The sequence below is a fragment of the Symphalangus syndactylus genome, chromosome 13, assembly GCF_028878055.3.
Source record: "Symphalangus syndactylus isolate Jambi chromosome 13, NHGRI_mSymSyn1-v2.1_pri, whole genome shotgun sequence".
NCBI lineage: Eukaryota > Metazoa > Chordata > Mammalia > Primates > Hylobatidae > Symphalangus > Symphalangus syndactylus.
The window spans coordinates 97,178,429-97,194,835 of record NC_072435.2 but is presented as its reverse complement, the minus strand read 5'-3'; the positions used below and the strand labels follow the sequence as shown (position 1 = coordinate 97,194,835).

The following is a 16,407-nucleotide window of genomic DNA, read 5'->3' as shown; positions in this document are numbered from 1 at the left end:
CTGGGGGCGGGGCGGAGGGGGTCCGGCTGGGGGCGGGGCGGAGGGAGTCCGGCTGGGGGCGGGGCGGAGGGGGTCCGGCTAGGGGCGGGGCGGAGGGGCTCCGGCTGGGGGCGGGGCGGAGGGGGTCCGGCTAGGGGCGGGGCGGAGGGGCTCCGGCTAGGGGCGGGGAGGCGGGCGCCAGGCTCGCGGGTCACCCTCGGCGCCCGCCAACGGCAACTTGTTATTGGCGATCAAGGTCCCTGACTCCCTAGGGGCCGGCTGCACTGCGCCTGGGATCTGATTTCTTAACCTACGGCATCGGATTACGCCCTGAGGTCGTCTCCTCGCGGACCGCACCGCGACCGAGCCGGTTCCTCTCCTAGGGGTGGGAACACCACTCCGGTCGCCCATTGTTAACCACTGGAGGACCACGCTGCCCGCAGAGCCTGGGGGTTTTCGTGTGAGAACACAGTTTTGCGGGGCTCGGGTCACGGGGGTGACGGCCCCATCTGTCCTGCTTGGTAAAACACACAAGCACAATTCTCCCTTTCTGTACGGAGGAAGGCGGCCCTGCCATGTATTCGCTCTAGAGACCCATCACTGCGGATTCAGAGACCAAGGTTTTGAAACTGAAAATCAAGGCTTAGAACACTAACAAGGAGACCGAATGGCTGAAACCCCGATACCTATTTTCTTCAGCGCATTTGATACCAACAAGGGTGGACATTTTTACACATACTCTTCCTGGAATAGAGGGCAGGAGTGTCCTCCCCTTGCACGGGGGAACAGGCTGGCTTGCCACACGCATTGGTAGGTCACCGGCCCCTTATCTCACAGCGCACTCACTTGGACAGGGGACATCTGTCATAAACATGCTCTGTTGCACAACCTGAGACAGGCCTGTCACTTGCTTTGCTCTTCACTTCATGGTTCTGATCTGCACGCACTTTCTAAGGCCTAGGACAAGACAGAAATTGCTTCCAAGACACTTGTGTGGCGCAACCTCTATCGGCAAGTGCAGTTTGCCTCACGGGCTTCGTCAAACACTTGGCACAGGGGTCCACAAACTGCTGCCTGTGGGCCAGACCCAGCCCACCACCTGTTTTCCTACAGCCCTCCAGCTAAGTATGGTTTTGACATTTTTAAATGATTGGAAAAAAATCAAAAGAATACAATTTCGTGATGTGAAATTATATGAAATTCAAAGTTCAGTGCCACGAATAAAGCCATGTTTATTCCTTACCTATTGTTTGGCTGCCTTCATGCTACAAGGGCAGCAGAATTCAGTTGTGATGGCTGGCAAAGCCTGGAATATGTCCTACTAGGCCCTTTAAGGAAAAAAGTGGCAACCACTGCCTTAGAGCAATGAGGGTGTCTACAGACCAAGCGTATATGTTTTAGGAATATGGATCTCCTCATCTTTAGTGTGAAAAACGATGCTGACAAACGCAGGAAAGGAAATGGAATGATGGAGATCCACTTTTAACAATGCCGGTTTATGTGCAGTGAACTTGACAGTACCTACTTTTTAATTTACCAATGCCATGAACAGTCCAAGGAAAAAATCCTTTTCCAGATTAGCAGATTTCACTGTATTAAAGGTAATTTTTAATGTACATCAAAAGACATCATCAAGAGAATGAAAAGACAAGCCATAAACTGGGAAAAGGTATTTCCCTCAAAACCCACAATGAGTAGTACCCAGATTATGTAAAGAACTCCTAAAAATCAATCAGAATAAAAAATAATCAACTGGGCTATGTTCAGTTTCTATAGGAGAAGCCCTGGAACATGGTAATGTTCCAGGGTGCACTTATGAACATGAATGAATTGCACAAGCATATGTTGAGTGAAAAAAAAAAAGAAGCAGGTGTATTAGTCAGCTTGGATTGTCTTAACAAAATACCATAGACTGAATAGCTTAGGCAACAGGAATTTATTTCTCTCTCACATAAAAGAAGTACAGAATTGGCATTCCAAGACTGGTACGATGTTTCCATGGTCATCAGGACTCAGGCTCTTCTGTCTCTCTGCTCCAGTATCCTCTCCGACTTGTATCTATAAGGCCATCTCATGATTCAGAATGGCTGGTGAAGCTCCAGTCATCCTATTTGCATTTCAAGCAGCAGGAAGGAGGAAGAGGAGAGGAAAAAAAAAAAAAAGGTGGATATCACTGGCTGGTGAGCAAACTGGGGTGCCTCTCCAAAACTCCCAAACAACATTTCTCCATACAGTAGTCCCCCTTTGTCCCTGGTTTTACTTTCTGCAGTTTTAGTTACCCACAGTCGACCAAAGTCCAAAAATATTAAATAGAAAATTCCAGAAATAAACAAAGTATGAATTTTAAATTGCATGCCATTCTGAGTAGCATGATGAAATCTCACCCAGTCCCGCTCTTCCCCACTCAGGACTTACAACATCTCTTTGTCCAGTGTATCCCTGCTATATAAGCCACCTGTCCTTTATTCACTTATTAGCCATCTTGGTTATTAGAAACAACATAGTACATATAGGGTTCGGTATTATCCATAGTTTAGGTAACAATTGGGGGTCTTGGAATATATCCCTGGAGATAAGGGGACTTTTGTATTATGTATCTCATTGGCCAGAACTTAATTATGTGGCGTACCCAAGTGGAAGTGTTAGCTAGGAAGAGTAGATGGTTACAACTACTTGAAAAACAACCTGGCATGATCTGGTGAAGTTGAAGACGCGTATACTCTGACACCACAATTCTGATCCAGAAATAGATCCTCAAGAAATTCTTGCACATGTATCCTAGGAGATAAGTATAAGAATATTCATGACACCTTTGTCTGTACAATAACTAAAAGCTGTAAATAACTTATATGTCCACTAATATTGAATGGGTAAATAAACTGGTATTTTCAAGTAATTTAATATTATATAGCAAGTTTAATATGGCAGTAAAAAATTACTGAACTACAGGTGCACTTACGAACATGAATGAATTGCACAAGCATATGTTGAGTGAAAAAAAAAAGCAGATGTATTAGTCAGCTTGGATTGTCATAACAAAATACCATAGACTGAATAGTTTCAACAACAGGAATTTATTTCTCACAGTTCTGGAGGCTGGGAAGTCCAAAGTCAAAGTGTGTTTCTTAGTGAGAACTCTCTTCCTGGCTTGCAGATGGCCACCTTCTATGTCTTCACATGGCAGACAGAGAGAGAAAGAGAGGAAGCTCTCTGGTGTCTCCTTATAAAGTCCTTATAAAGGCACTAATCCCATCATGAAGGCCCCACCCTTGTGATATCCAATATCCTAAAGGCTCCATCTCCAAATACCATCACATTGTGGAGGATTAGGGCTTCAACATATGAATTGGGGGTGGAGTAGGGGCAGGATACCATTCCGTCCATAACAGCAGGTCATAGGCAAAATACACACAGTATTATTTTACTTACATAAACTTCAAAAACATGCGACTGCACTTTGCAGTTCCCATGTGGCAAAGCTATGAAGAAAAGGAAAAGAATTATAAGTACAATCCTGATAGTGGTTACTCCTGATAGAAAGGAAGGGAAATGCAATTATAGAGGGGCATGTGGCAAGTTTCAAGGGTATTGGTAATTTTTTAGAATGCAGCTAGGCAAACTACAGCAGCCTAACTGGAATAGAAGTTTATTTTTCCCACATCGATGTCTGGGTAGGCATGGTAGGGCTACATGGCAGCTCGATGGTGTCAAAGACACAGATTTCTTCCATTTTATTAGTCTGCCACCCTTCAGATGGTGCCCTTGTCCTTGTGATCAAAAATGGCTGGCCACGACTCCCAACCAATTGGAAGGGGAAAAAGAGAAGGGGCTGCTATGCTCCTTTCTTCTGAAGGCCATGATCAAAGGTTGCACACATCACTTCTGCTCTCATCCCACTGGCCAGAACCTGGCCACATGGCTGCTATGCCTAACCGTAAAAGAGCCTGCAAATGCAATCTTTAGCCAGCCAGCCACCTGCCCAGGTAAAATTTCTTTTATTTGTTTATTTATTTATTTATTTATTTAGAGACAGAGTCTTGCTCTGTCGCCCAGGCTGGAGTGCAGTGGCACAATCTGAGCTCACTGCAACCTCTTCCCAGGTTCAAGTTATTCACCTGCCTCAGCATCCTGAGTAGCTGAGACTTGTAGTCCACCACACCTAGCTAATTTTTGCATTTTTAGTAGGGATGGGGTTTTACCATGTTGGCCAGGCTGGTCTCAAATACCTGACCCCAAATGATCCTCCCGCCTTGACCCTCTAAAATGCTGGGATTACAGGTGTGAGCCACCACAACCGGCCAAAACATTTCTATTATTATTGAAAAGTGAGAGAGTGGGTATTGCGGGGGGCCATCAAGCTGTCTCAATCACACTTTTTTAACTGAGTAGTAGTAACATGTTCATTTTACTATTATTTATGCAATCTATATCTATCTACATAGATATAGATGGCATATTTGTATATTTTGCAAATATGAAATGTCATAATTTAAAAATAGTGAAAGTAGGCCAGGTGCGGTGGCTCACGCCTGTAATCCCAGCACCTTGGGAGGCCAAGGCGGGTGGATCACGAGGTCAGGAGATCAAGACCATCCTGGCTAACACGGTGAAACCCCGTCTCTACTAAAAACACAAAAAGTTAGCCGGGCGTGGTGGAGGGCATCTGTAGTCCCAGCTACTCGGGAGGCTGAGGCAGGAGGATGGTGTGAACCTGGGAGGCGGAGCTGGCAGTGAGCCGAGATCGCACCACTGCACTCTAACCTGGGTGATAGAGCGAGACTCCATCTCAAAAAAAAAAAGTGAAAATAATAAATATAAAAACCATTTTTAAACTACTCATCATGCTCTAAATTGATTTTTCCATGTACTTCTTTGCTGAATTTTTGGAAATTTCAAATTAATTCAAGACATACTAAGTCATATTTATTTCTTCTACCTTACCCCACTCTAATATACTCTAATGTCAAAAAAGTATATTAGAGATTTCCTATTATTTTATTTCTTGAATCATGGCTCCCCTCCATTTTCATGGTTTGTTACATAGTGATTGATATATACAATGTTTCCCCCTTTTCTTGAATTAACATAGTAGCTCACATTTATGAGTTTCTATCCTATGCCAAGTACTGTTCTAAACATCAGGAGTTACTTCAGTTACTCCTCACAAAAGCTCTATAAAATAGACCATTGTTATCCCCATTTTACAGTTGGGGAAATTGAAGCACAGTGAGGTTCAAAAACTTACCCACGGCTGCACAGCTAGTATAGTGGTAAAGCCAGGATTCAAGCCCATGTACTCTGATTTCAGAGCTTATGTTCCCAACGACTGCAAAATGCAACCTAATAAGTTACATGTATTAAATATAGGACTTTAATGGGTACTTTTGTCAATATGGAACAGTCTAGTTTCTATGTATCATGTTGGTTTTGTGCCATTCCAGTCCATTCTAAATATTATGAAAAAATTATTGTACTAAATTTACTAAAACTAATAAAATATTCCCTTGTTCAGAAGCCTTTGATAAAGTCCAACTTCCTTCACTTGGCATTTGCAGGCCCAGTCTACCCTCCTAGTCTTACCTCCCTAATATCTCTTCCCCCATTCTCCTCCCTAAGTCTCATGCTCCAGCTGTGTGGGCCCATTGGCTGTCCGCAAACCCACTCTCATTTGTTCCCTGTTGGGGAGTACCCTCAATCCCTTATTATTCCTAGCACACTGCCCATCACTCAAATTCCACACTTAAATTCCACCTTCTCGAAAATGACCTCTCAGACTCTTCCAGTTTGATCCCTCTTACTCCCACACCATCAGAGCACTTTGTACCTTGTAATGCAGGCTATCTTTGTTCAGTTATTTGTGTATTGTTCAGCCTCCCTGCCCAGGTCATAGAGTGTCAGACCAAGCCTGCACTGAGTATGCTCCTCAATGCCTGGCATCCAGTAGACATCCATAATTTAAAAAATATATATTTTAAAATGATTACAGACACACAGGAAGTTGCAAAAATAGTACAAAGAATCCCTTGTATAGCCTTCACACAGCCTCCTCCTATGGTAACATCTTACATTTCCATAGCACGATAGGGATGCATAAATGTTTATTTGATGGTTTAACTAAATTGCATTCCTTTCCCAAAGGAGAAAGAACATCTTGATTTAGGCTCTCAGTTTTAACTAGTTCTTTTGTGTAACTTTCACTCATGTTTCAAGTCTTCCTTAACATCCTCAATCTCTAGGCCAACTTTCCACAAAATATTAAATCATGTCATATAAGCAGATTAGGCACTGTTGTGTGTGAAATAACCAGTTAGAAGCCCATGGACTTTCATTGGTTTGGAAGAAAGAGTGGGTTGCAATAAGAAATCACCTGGCTAGAGACCGGGCGCGGTGGCTCACGCCTGTAATCCCAGCACTTTGGGAGGCTGAGGCAGGCAGATCACTTGAGGCCAGGAGTTTGAGACTAGCTTGGCCAAAACGGTGAAGCCCAGTCGCTACTAAAAATACAAAAATTAGCCATGTGTGGTGGCATGCACTTGCAATCCCAGCTACTCAGAAGGCTGAGGCAGGAGAATTGCTTGAACCCAGGAGGCGGAGGATACAGTGAGCTCAGATCATGCCACTGTACTCCAGCATGGGCAACAGAGTGAGACCCTGTCTCAATAAATAAATAAATAAATAAATAAATAAATAAATAAATAAATCACCTGGCTAGGTTTGCATTGCAGTAGAATTTTATCATCAGGGCATCAAGCTATCTGTGTGAGTGTTTAGAATTCTGAGCTTTAGATACACAGGCTGGGGTATTTGTGATAAGCATAGTTTTATGGTATAATACTTGCTTTACTTGCTTGGGTTTTATATTTTTATAGTTTTGTCCTTTGAGACTCTAAAGTCTAAATTTTATGGAACTATGGTCTTTACAAAATACATGGGTAGATATTCAGTGTTCAATAATAGATTGACTGAAACCTTTGCTCTCCTCTCTAAAAATGCTTAATTTCCTGGACAAGATCAGAAAACAAAATTTCACAATACAGTCCCTAAGATGTTATAATTGTGCCCTTTATCTGAAATTGCAAAAGCAATTTAGGGTTAAGAAAACTGATTTCCTTCAGAGACACGGTTCTTAGCATTGGGTCTTGTTTATATCCTTTAATCATTTTTTATTTATAATCTTTTTCTGAGTTTATCTTCTACTGCTCTAAAACGCTTTCTATGGTATGGTTTGAGAAGCACTAGAGGGAACATCCTTCCTCAAAAATTCCTTTTTCAGGAACCCAGACATCCCACAGTGAGTTAGCCTTTGAGTCAGGGCTTTTAGGAGTAACAGGTTAAGTTATATTTAGACATTAGGCTAGGTCATTATCAGCAATACCTGGGAGGGGATACATTTATCAGGATGTTTTTCCTCTGGGACAGCTAAGAGAGAATGCCTCCAAATAATAGCCATGCAAGGAACAAGACAGAAAGAGTCTGGAGCATGGGCTCTCCAACATGAATGAGCACATGAATCACTGGGGATCCTGTTAAAATGCAGATTCTGAACTTAAGGATCTGGGTCAGGGCTAGAAAGTTTTCATTTCTTTTTTTTTTTTCAGATGGAGTCTCGCTCTTGCTGCTCAAGCTGGAGTGCAGTGGCGCGATCTTGGCTCACTGCAAACTCCGCCTCCCGCGTTCAAGGGATTCTCCTGCCTCAGCTTCCTGAGTAGCTGGGATTACAGGCACGCGCCACCACGCCCGGCTGATTTTTGTACTTTTAGTAGAGACAGGGTTTCGCCATGTTGGCCAGGCTGGCCTCCAACTTCTGACCTCAGGTATCTGCCTGCCTCGGCCTCCCAAAGTGCTGGGATTACAGGGGCGAGCCACCGCGCCCGGCACAAGAGTTTTCATTTCTAAGAAGCTCCCAGGTGGTCAGCTGAGTAATGAGGGACTGACGCACACGGTCTTAGGAGGCCTGGGTGGAGGCACCACTCTGAGCGCTCTGGCTCTCAGGCCTTCAACTACACCTCCAGCCTTCCTTCCTGGGTTTTGTGGGCAGCAAATCACGGGATGTCTCAGCTTCCATAATTCCATGACGAATACCTTATAATTAATCTCTTTCTAGATTTTTCGTTCTTTTTCTTTCCTCTTTTCCCTTTCCTTTCCGTTCCTTCCTTCTGTCCCTCTTCTTTCCTTCCTCTCCTATTGGTTGTTCCTCTGAAGAACCCTAATATAATAGCCAAGTTATAGCCTTGAAGACTGAAAGACCCCAGGTCCACGCTTGTCAGGGATGTTTCAGAGTCACCTGTCCTTGAGTGAACCATACTGGGTTTGACCATTAAACTAAAAGAACTGCTTTCGCTTATTCTATGGGTGACTTTTTTATAAAGTGTAATACAATGACAGGCATCTCTGCAGTCACCAGTGTAGATTGAAGACCAGAGGCCTTTCCTTCTCTCCATTTTCTGGGCACCAAGAAAGATTCCTGTTGACTCTGGAATCTGAATCCCCAAACAGGACAGAGAATTTCTCAATCTCCCTAGCTAGTGGAGAGCTCAGAGTTACATTTAATCTGATTTAGAAAAGTGAAGTAATATGGTAAGTCCTGTTCTCCATCCTAGTGTGATACACACATTGATAATAACAAATACATAAACCACACTATCCAGCTTCTGCATTGTTATAGTGCTCTCTTATATCTGCATCCTGCTTTGTTTATATGTTCCCCTCTGTATACTAGTCTTATACATTATAAATTCCTTGAAGGCATAAAGTACCTCTTTTTTTTTTTTTTTTTTGAGATACGGTCTGACTCTGTTGTCCAGGCTGGGAGTACAGTGGTGCCATCTCAGCTCACTGCAATCTCCACCTCCTGGGTTTAAGCGATTCTCATGTATCAGCCTTCTGAGTAGCTGGGACTACAGGTGCGTGCTACCACACCTGGATAATTTTTTGTAGAGACGGGATTTTGCTATCTTGCCCAGGCTAGCCTTGAACTCCTGCACTCAAGTGATCTGCCTGCCTTGGTCTCCCAAAGTGCCGGGATTACAGACAGGAGCCACCATGCCCAGCCTGAAGTACCTTATTTATCAAGTTGCAAGCTGAATCCATTACAGTACCATGCAGATATCAGACATTCAATAACTCATTTGTTGAGCTGAATAGTGCTTCAGAATTTACTCTAAAAATGAATGGTTAAGGGCATATTACCTTGTTCCAATGTCTCTTAGAATTAATTTTTTTCTACTTTGATATTAATTTAGATGAGAACATTCATTAAGCCTTCTTTTAAGGTAAATAAAGAAATGTGAGCCTTAAAAGAAATTTTTTTTTTGGAGACAGGGTCTCACTTTGTTGCCCAGGCTGGAGTACAGTGGTGCGATCTTTGCTCACTGCAACCTCCACCTCCCAGGTTCAAGCTATTCTTGTGCCTCAGCTTCCCAAGTAGCTGGGACTACAGGTGTGTGCCACCACGCCCAACTAATTTTTGTATTTTTAGTAGAGACAAGGCTTCACCATGCTGCATAGGCTGGTCTCGAACTCCCAGCCTCAAGTGATCTGCCCACCTCGGCCTCTAAAAGTGCTGGGATTACAGGCGTGAGCCACCGTGCCTGGCCTAAAATTTTTAATGAATGTTTAGCTCCCCAAAAGAATTTTTGGTAAATTTCTGTGATATGTAATTTTTTAATAGAGTGAAATTTAAACAAAATTATAGAAAAACCAATAGTAATGACAGCTTCTGAAATTTTTTGCTCTTTGCAGTTTCACAATAGACTTTTTCTTCCTTATTAGAACTTTGCAGTGCATGTGTACCCTTAATATAAGGAAAGATTATATGTAGAAAAGTAACATTATCTAGTACAAAATATAATTAAAGAGCCTAAGTCATATGTGGGGAACCAAAATTCAGCAGGGAGGTTTTACAGTCTCTTTTAGGCTATGTAAAACCATACACGTGTAAGCAGCCTAAGTAGCTTGGCCAATGTCTTGGCAAAACTGCTCCTGAGTATCTGAATTAAGCAGCCAGCTCAGCTGCTGCGCTATGGCTAAGACCCAGCAGCTAGGCTGCAGGGACCACGTTGATTGGGTTTGCCACATTGTCATTTCTTTGGTTTGTACATAGACATAAAGCTTTCATGTCTTTATAGATGAGCCAGAATTCTTTCATGTTAAAATACCTTAGCCAATACTGTGCATGTAGCTTTCTTGATTAAAATTGGTGTTTAGGCCGGGCGCGGTGGCTCACGCTTGTAATCCCAGCACTTTCGGAGGCCGAGGCGGGCGGATCACAAGGTCAGGAGAGCGAGACCACGGTGAAACCCCGTCTCTACTAAAAATACAAAAAATTAGCCGGGCATGGTGGCGGGCGCCTGTAGTCCCAGCTACTCAGAGAGGCTGAGGTAGGAGAATGGCATGAACCTGGGAGGCAGAGCTTGCAGTGAGCCGAGATCGCGCCACTGCACTCCAGCCTGGGTGACAGAGGGAGACTCCGTCTCAAAAAAAAAAAAAAATTGGTGTTTACCACGTATGTTTATTGTAGCACTACTCAACAATAGCAAAGACTTGGAACCAACACAAATGTCCAACAATGATAGACTGGATTAAGAAAATGTGGCACATATACACTATGGAATACTAAGCAGCCATAAAAAATGATGAGTTCATGTCCTTTGTAGAGACATGGATGAAGCTGGAAACCATCATTCTCATTAAACTATTGCAAGGACAAAAAACCAAACACCGCATGTTCTCATTCATAGGTGGAAATTGAACAATGAGAACACTTGGACACAGGAAGGGGAACATCACACACCGGCGCCTGTTGTGGGGTGTGGGGAGGGGAGAGGGATAGCATTAGGAGATATACCTAATGTAAATGATGAGTTAATGGGTGCCACACACCAACATGGCACATGTATACATATGTAACAAACCTGCACGTTGTGCACATGTACCCTAGAACTTATAGTATAATAAATATATATATATATATAAATCAATGGGTCATAGAAATAAAAATAAAATAAAATAAAATAAAATTGGTGTTTACACAGGGATTGCACACAATGTTATTCTGGAGTTGTTGGGAGCATAGGAGCAGGGGTGATAGCCAATGTTCTTAACAACCAGTAAGGCAACATCACCAACCAATTTCAACAGAGATATATAGAGCCACCATAGTTTGGACATAAACTAGACTTTCTCTTGTTTTCAAATGTACTGCAATGACCTGAATCATTCACCCTTCCCTTTACGAGCCCAACATCAACCCAGATCCATGACCACCACAGAACTTCCCAGCTAAAATCTGGAAAGAAAAAAGAGCAGATGTTTAAAATGTCATCCAAAGAAGCCATGGGCCCACCAACAAGTCACAATATACTTAGCTCCTGCAACAAAAGACCATAAAGAAAAACAGAGGGGAGGCAAGGGAATAAACAGTAATGCTGTGGTACCTTACAGTTCGATTCTACTCCCTTAACTGAAACTTTATATCAGGAAAAGTAAAGGAAGTTGCTGAAAAGATTATGGGTTAGTATAAATGTTTCTCAGCTGCTAGATTTTTTTTATAAAGGTTTCCATCAAATTGAATGGATACCATCAGCAAACCCTAACTCTGTAATAGGTCTGTTGTAACAGCCCTCTGTCACTATGACTAGCTGTTTTGGCAGAAGCTCTGGCAGATTTGGCCAAGATGCCTTGCTAGAGACACAGGGAAGGCAGACCTGGGTTCAGGGGCATGCTGGCTCCCAGCCTTTAGCCTCAGTTCTGTGTCTAGGCATACAACCCTAAATGCATGAATGAATATTGTATCATTTCATCACAAACACTTCAGATTTGTTGTACCATTTACTGAATTCATTTTCCCTTCTACTGAGAAAACTTGTTTGAAAGTTAGACTTTTAAAAATGTTTTATTGCATTCAAATAAGAAAAAAGGGCACAGATCCTGGTGTGAAGCAGGCCTGTATGAAATCAACAACTCCGCTTTGGTTAGAAAAATCTATTAGATCAAGAGAAAGATGGGTTTTCAAGATCCAATCGTGGTGCATTGTGTTATGTTTTTTACTCTGAGAGGAAAAAAAAAGCATTTATAGCCTACTATTTAAATGAAAATAACTGCTTTTGCTTATTCTATGACTTGCATTTTTGTAAAGTATAATACAGTGAGCAGAGATAATAATGACCAAAGTGTTGACTTCAAATGAGATTTTGTTTGCAATTTTTAATTAAGCAATCTGGGCAAACTTTTTTTTTTTTTTTCTCTTCAACATTAGGAGGAAAGAAAAAGACCACACTTGGGGGCCTGGTGGGAAAACAGAAAATGCTTTTTCTCATTTCAACCAGATTTCAAAGCAGCAGAGTGCAGAGAGGCAGTGGCCAGGCCCTCCCTCAGTATTCCTCAGGATTGCTTGAGTGTAAGTCTCGCAGATATGAATCAATTATGTTTGGAGGTACGCCTTGCAAGAGGAGCCTGCAGAAGGAGAGCCCACCTAGAGAGGACCAAAAGGAAAACAGACAAATCAAAACCATCTACCTGAAAAATCGCTGAAACAATACTTCTTGACTAGCTGCCTGGAAATGTGACTAATCATGTTCCCATGAGTTACAAAGATTCATTCAGTCTCTACTTGGAAAATCTTCTCCTGGATTTAGTACATTTAGAAATTAAAGCACTTGGCATCTAGAAGGAAAAGCAAGTTCCCAGCAGAACCATAGCAGTTTTTCCCCTACTGTTGTTCAATCTCCATTTAAATTCCCAAGTAGTTGGAAAGTATTTATTGCTCTTTGAGAGGTTTTGTGATTCCTCATAGATGATTTAAATGTTCTGACTGAACAGCAGAATAAATGCATACCACGTTATGGATCAGTGGGAAGATCTGCTTCCAGTTTGTTAATGTTCTTTTTAATTAGGCACAGAGAGTTTCAATTCAAGCACATTGGAAAAGATAAAAACTACTCCCTTTAACTTTGGCCATTTATATATGTCAAAAGCACAAAAATTGGAAATATTTTGTTAAAATTATAATAACAATACCAGTCCAATACTTTCTGAAGGTGTGAGAAACACCTACCAATATTTCATACTTACCTTCTGAGTTTCTGAATTATATTAAAAAAATAAAAGTACCCTTCAAGAGAGAATCCATGAAACCACAAAAATTCATGGTCCTTTAGTGAAGTGCTTTACTACTTGCTAATAAATTCACGTCCAGGCAAAGCAGCATGCCATTTGAACATTCTTAAAAACTTCTTTAATGCAAATTTGAGAAAGTCATTCTCCTTTTTTTAAAAAAACAACTCAAGTCACATATTGGTAGAAATGATGCCACTTATGTACATGTCCATTCCTTGATGCAAATAATTCAGAATGCTTGGGTATCACCCATTTTTGTCTACATTAAATGCTTTGATTCATGCTCTACTGCATTCAATAACTTGCCTCATGTCAATAGGAGACTGCTGTGATGGATAAGTACTAGCTGTTAATTTCAAGATAGTGAAATACAAATTAAAACTACAAAGTTAGCGATTTAAAATAAGTCTATTTTCATTGGATTACATAATGAAAATCATGCCATACTCCACAGGCTTGGTATGGCTTATGACAGTCATAAGCTTCATATGCCAAAACCATATGAAAGCTTACCTTAGATGATATTATACATTCAAAAATCCTTATTGTGCAACGACTAAGGAAAAGAGAAAGAGGGAGAGAGAGAGAAGTCGTAAGCATTAATAAAGTGCTAACACCAAAGTTGAGTACTTGTTGGATGAAATTATGGTCATGATTATGATGAGGTGATTTCATTAATCCTTAGTCATGTAAAAGATGTAGGAAAATAGAAGCACATGAAATGAAGGGTGGGGATCCAGTCACGTCAAAAGGATCATTAATATGTAAAACATTTATTAATATGCACAACTACTTTGCCTGAATAGGTGGCAAAGTCAATCTGATTGTATAGTGAATATCTATGGTAAGAGCTTCCAAACCATTAGCTTAAAACAAATACAAAACCCAAAACTGTACAACATATATATATCGTGTTTTTCAACAAAAGAAAAACATAGACAATAGACAAAGTGTTAATGTACATATATATATATGTTGAAATTCTAAAAGGCAAAATTATCAAGTACTAATATTAGACTAGTGTATTCTATAATATTGTATTCTGAATGGAATATATATGACTGATCTAAATAGACACAAAACTTAACCTTATGTTACAAAGCTATTCTATATATAATCTACAAAGCTTTCAAGAAAGAACCTTACTTTTTTCCTCTTTTGGAAGCTGATATTATCTCTGGAAACTCACAAAACAAATATTGTAACCTCAGGCATAGATCTACATCATCAGGGTTTTTTTCTTTTTTTTTTTTTTGAGACGGAGTCTCGCTCTGTCGCCCAGGCTGGAGTGCAGTGGCGCAATCTCATCAGGGTTTTTATCAGGTTGCATACCCAGCTGCAAATAACTCTTAATTTGCAATTCCAAATGGGGGTGAATCACATATATATGATAGTACTCATTTATTGCTTGATACATTTTGTAATAGAGCCTAGAATTTTCTTTCCTTTTAAGTTCATAAATGTGAAATAATTTGAGTCTCCATGAAAATGTCCAAAATCTTCAACAGATAGGTTATAGATATTCTACTGGTGAATTTGTAATGGGAATATTTTAAATATGTAAGTCTCCCAATTTATTTATTTTATTTTTTATTTTTTTGAGACAAAGTCTTACTTTGTCACCTAAGCTGGAGATCTCGGCTCACTGAAGCCTCCTCGACCTTCCAGATTCAAGTGATCCTCCTGCCTCAGCTCTCCAAGTAGCTAGGACTACAGGCATGCCGCCACCACACCTGGCTAAGTTTTGTACTTTTTGTAGAGATGGGAGTTTGCCATGTTGCCCAATCTGATCTTGGACTCCTGGGATCAAGTGATACACCTACCTCAGCCTCCCAAAGTGCTGGGATTACAGGCGAGAGCCATCACGCCCAGCCTCTAAATATCGGATCTATTTTTGTATCCTCTTTCCATAAAAAATGCTCAGAACATTTTTAAAAAAAAGTTTGAAATGTTCAGTTCTCTGAATTGCATCATGAATATAAGGAAACTATGCTGTAAACTATCTTTAAAAAAGTCTTTCTACATTTAAAAAATGAAAATATTAAAGAAATATTGATTCCCAAGTTTTGATAGTCTTATTATATAAAACGAGATCATCTTCAAATGTAGCTTTCCGGCTTTATTCATGGAGACTTGTGGTATGTAGCTTTCTGACAAAACTTAGTTTCTACATTACTTAATATCCTTGAATAATTTGGCCTTCCTTGTTCATGGCATAAACACTGTATGCCATGAGCTGCTAAGGGGTACAATTAAAAGCAAATGAGAAAGTCAAGCTTTACATGCAAGGTGCATTTTCATGTAAGAGGAATGGAACGGAAAGTAGAATATCCAGTGGGATATAAACTTTTTAAACCTGTTGCTGCCCCTCCAGGAAGACTGGTTGTCCAGGGGTATTTACTCCTTGATATATCACTGCAGAATCAGAATATTTGTACCAGTATTTATTTATTCTTAGTTGACATTCTTACCTTTTTTCACAACTTGATTCAAGTTACCTATTATCAGATAACAATCTGATGATAAACAATTTCAGCTTTACTTTTAGGATCAAAAGCTTTTATCAATATATCACAGTTGATACTTTATTATGAACTTACGTACTAGAATACATTATTCTTTTTATCAAATTTAATTACTGCACCATTTACTACATTTTCACTAAAAAGAATATATCATGTATATGTATAATACTATTCGCTTTTAAGGAGGGCCCCAAATATTGTTCCATTTGTTAAAGCATCTTTTTATATCATTAACAACATTCAGCTAGTTTCAAAGCATAAATAAGTGGTACTTTTTTTTTTAGTTTTTGTTTTTTGGGGGGATATTGAAACAAAAGCATCAACAATACTTTGGAACTAATAAGGCTAGCAGTTTAGAAACCAGATGACTTGCAATTATGACCTTAATAATCAATAAAGCAGCTAAAAATGTTTAAATTTGTAAGGGTTATCTCAATAGTAAGGCTTGAAATTTTCTAAGAATATTATATGCCTTATATTTGTGAGGGAAAAAAATCAAATCTTTTTCCTTTCACTCAATTATGAATTGTAAAAGAAAGAATACAGCTTTAAAAAGTTATAAGAGGAAAGCAGCTGGGTGCAGTGGCTGATGCCTATAATCCCAGCACTTTGAGAGGCCAAGGCGGATGGATTGCTTGAGGCCAGGAGTTTGAGACCAGCCTGACCAACATGGCGAAAACCCGTCTTTACTGAAGATACAAAAATTAGCCGGGTGTGGTGGTGCATGCCTGTAATCCCAGCTACTCAAGAAGCTGAGGCACGAGAATTGCTTGAACCCAGGAGGCAG

At 40.6% G+C, this 16,407-nt stretch overlaps 1 protein-coding gene across 12 annotated transcripts in view; it reads right to left on the bottom strand.

Annotated features, from left to right (window-relative positions):
* Positions 1–12,163: 12,163 nt before the first annotated feature.
* The window catches only part of MYBPC1 (myosin binding protein C1), a 97,946-nt gene continuing 93,702 nt past the window's right edge, over positions 12,164–16,407 (bottom strand). For 10 of the 12 annotated variants that reach the window (XM_063614308.1, XM_063614310.1, XM_063614316.1 and 7 more), the window contains one exon: positions 12,164–12,451. In XM_063614308.1, coding sequence (XP_063470378.1) covers positions 12,351–12,451 — 101 coding nt within the window. In that variant the 3' untranslated portion in view covers positions 12,164–12,350. Of the gene's footprint in view, positions 12,452–15,451; positions 15,511–16,407 lie in introns of all 12 variants that reach the window. The other 2 variants (XM_063614309.1, XM_063614307.1) reach the window with 1 other exon arrangement.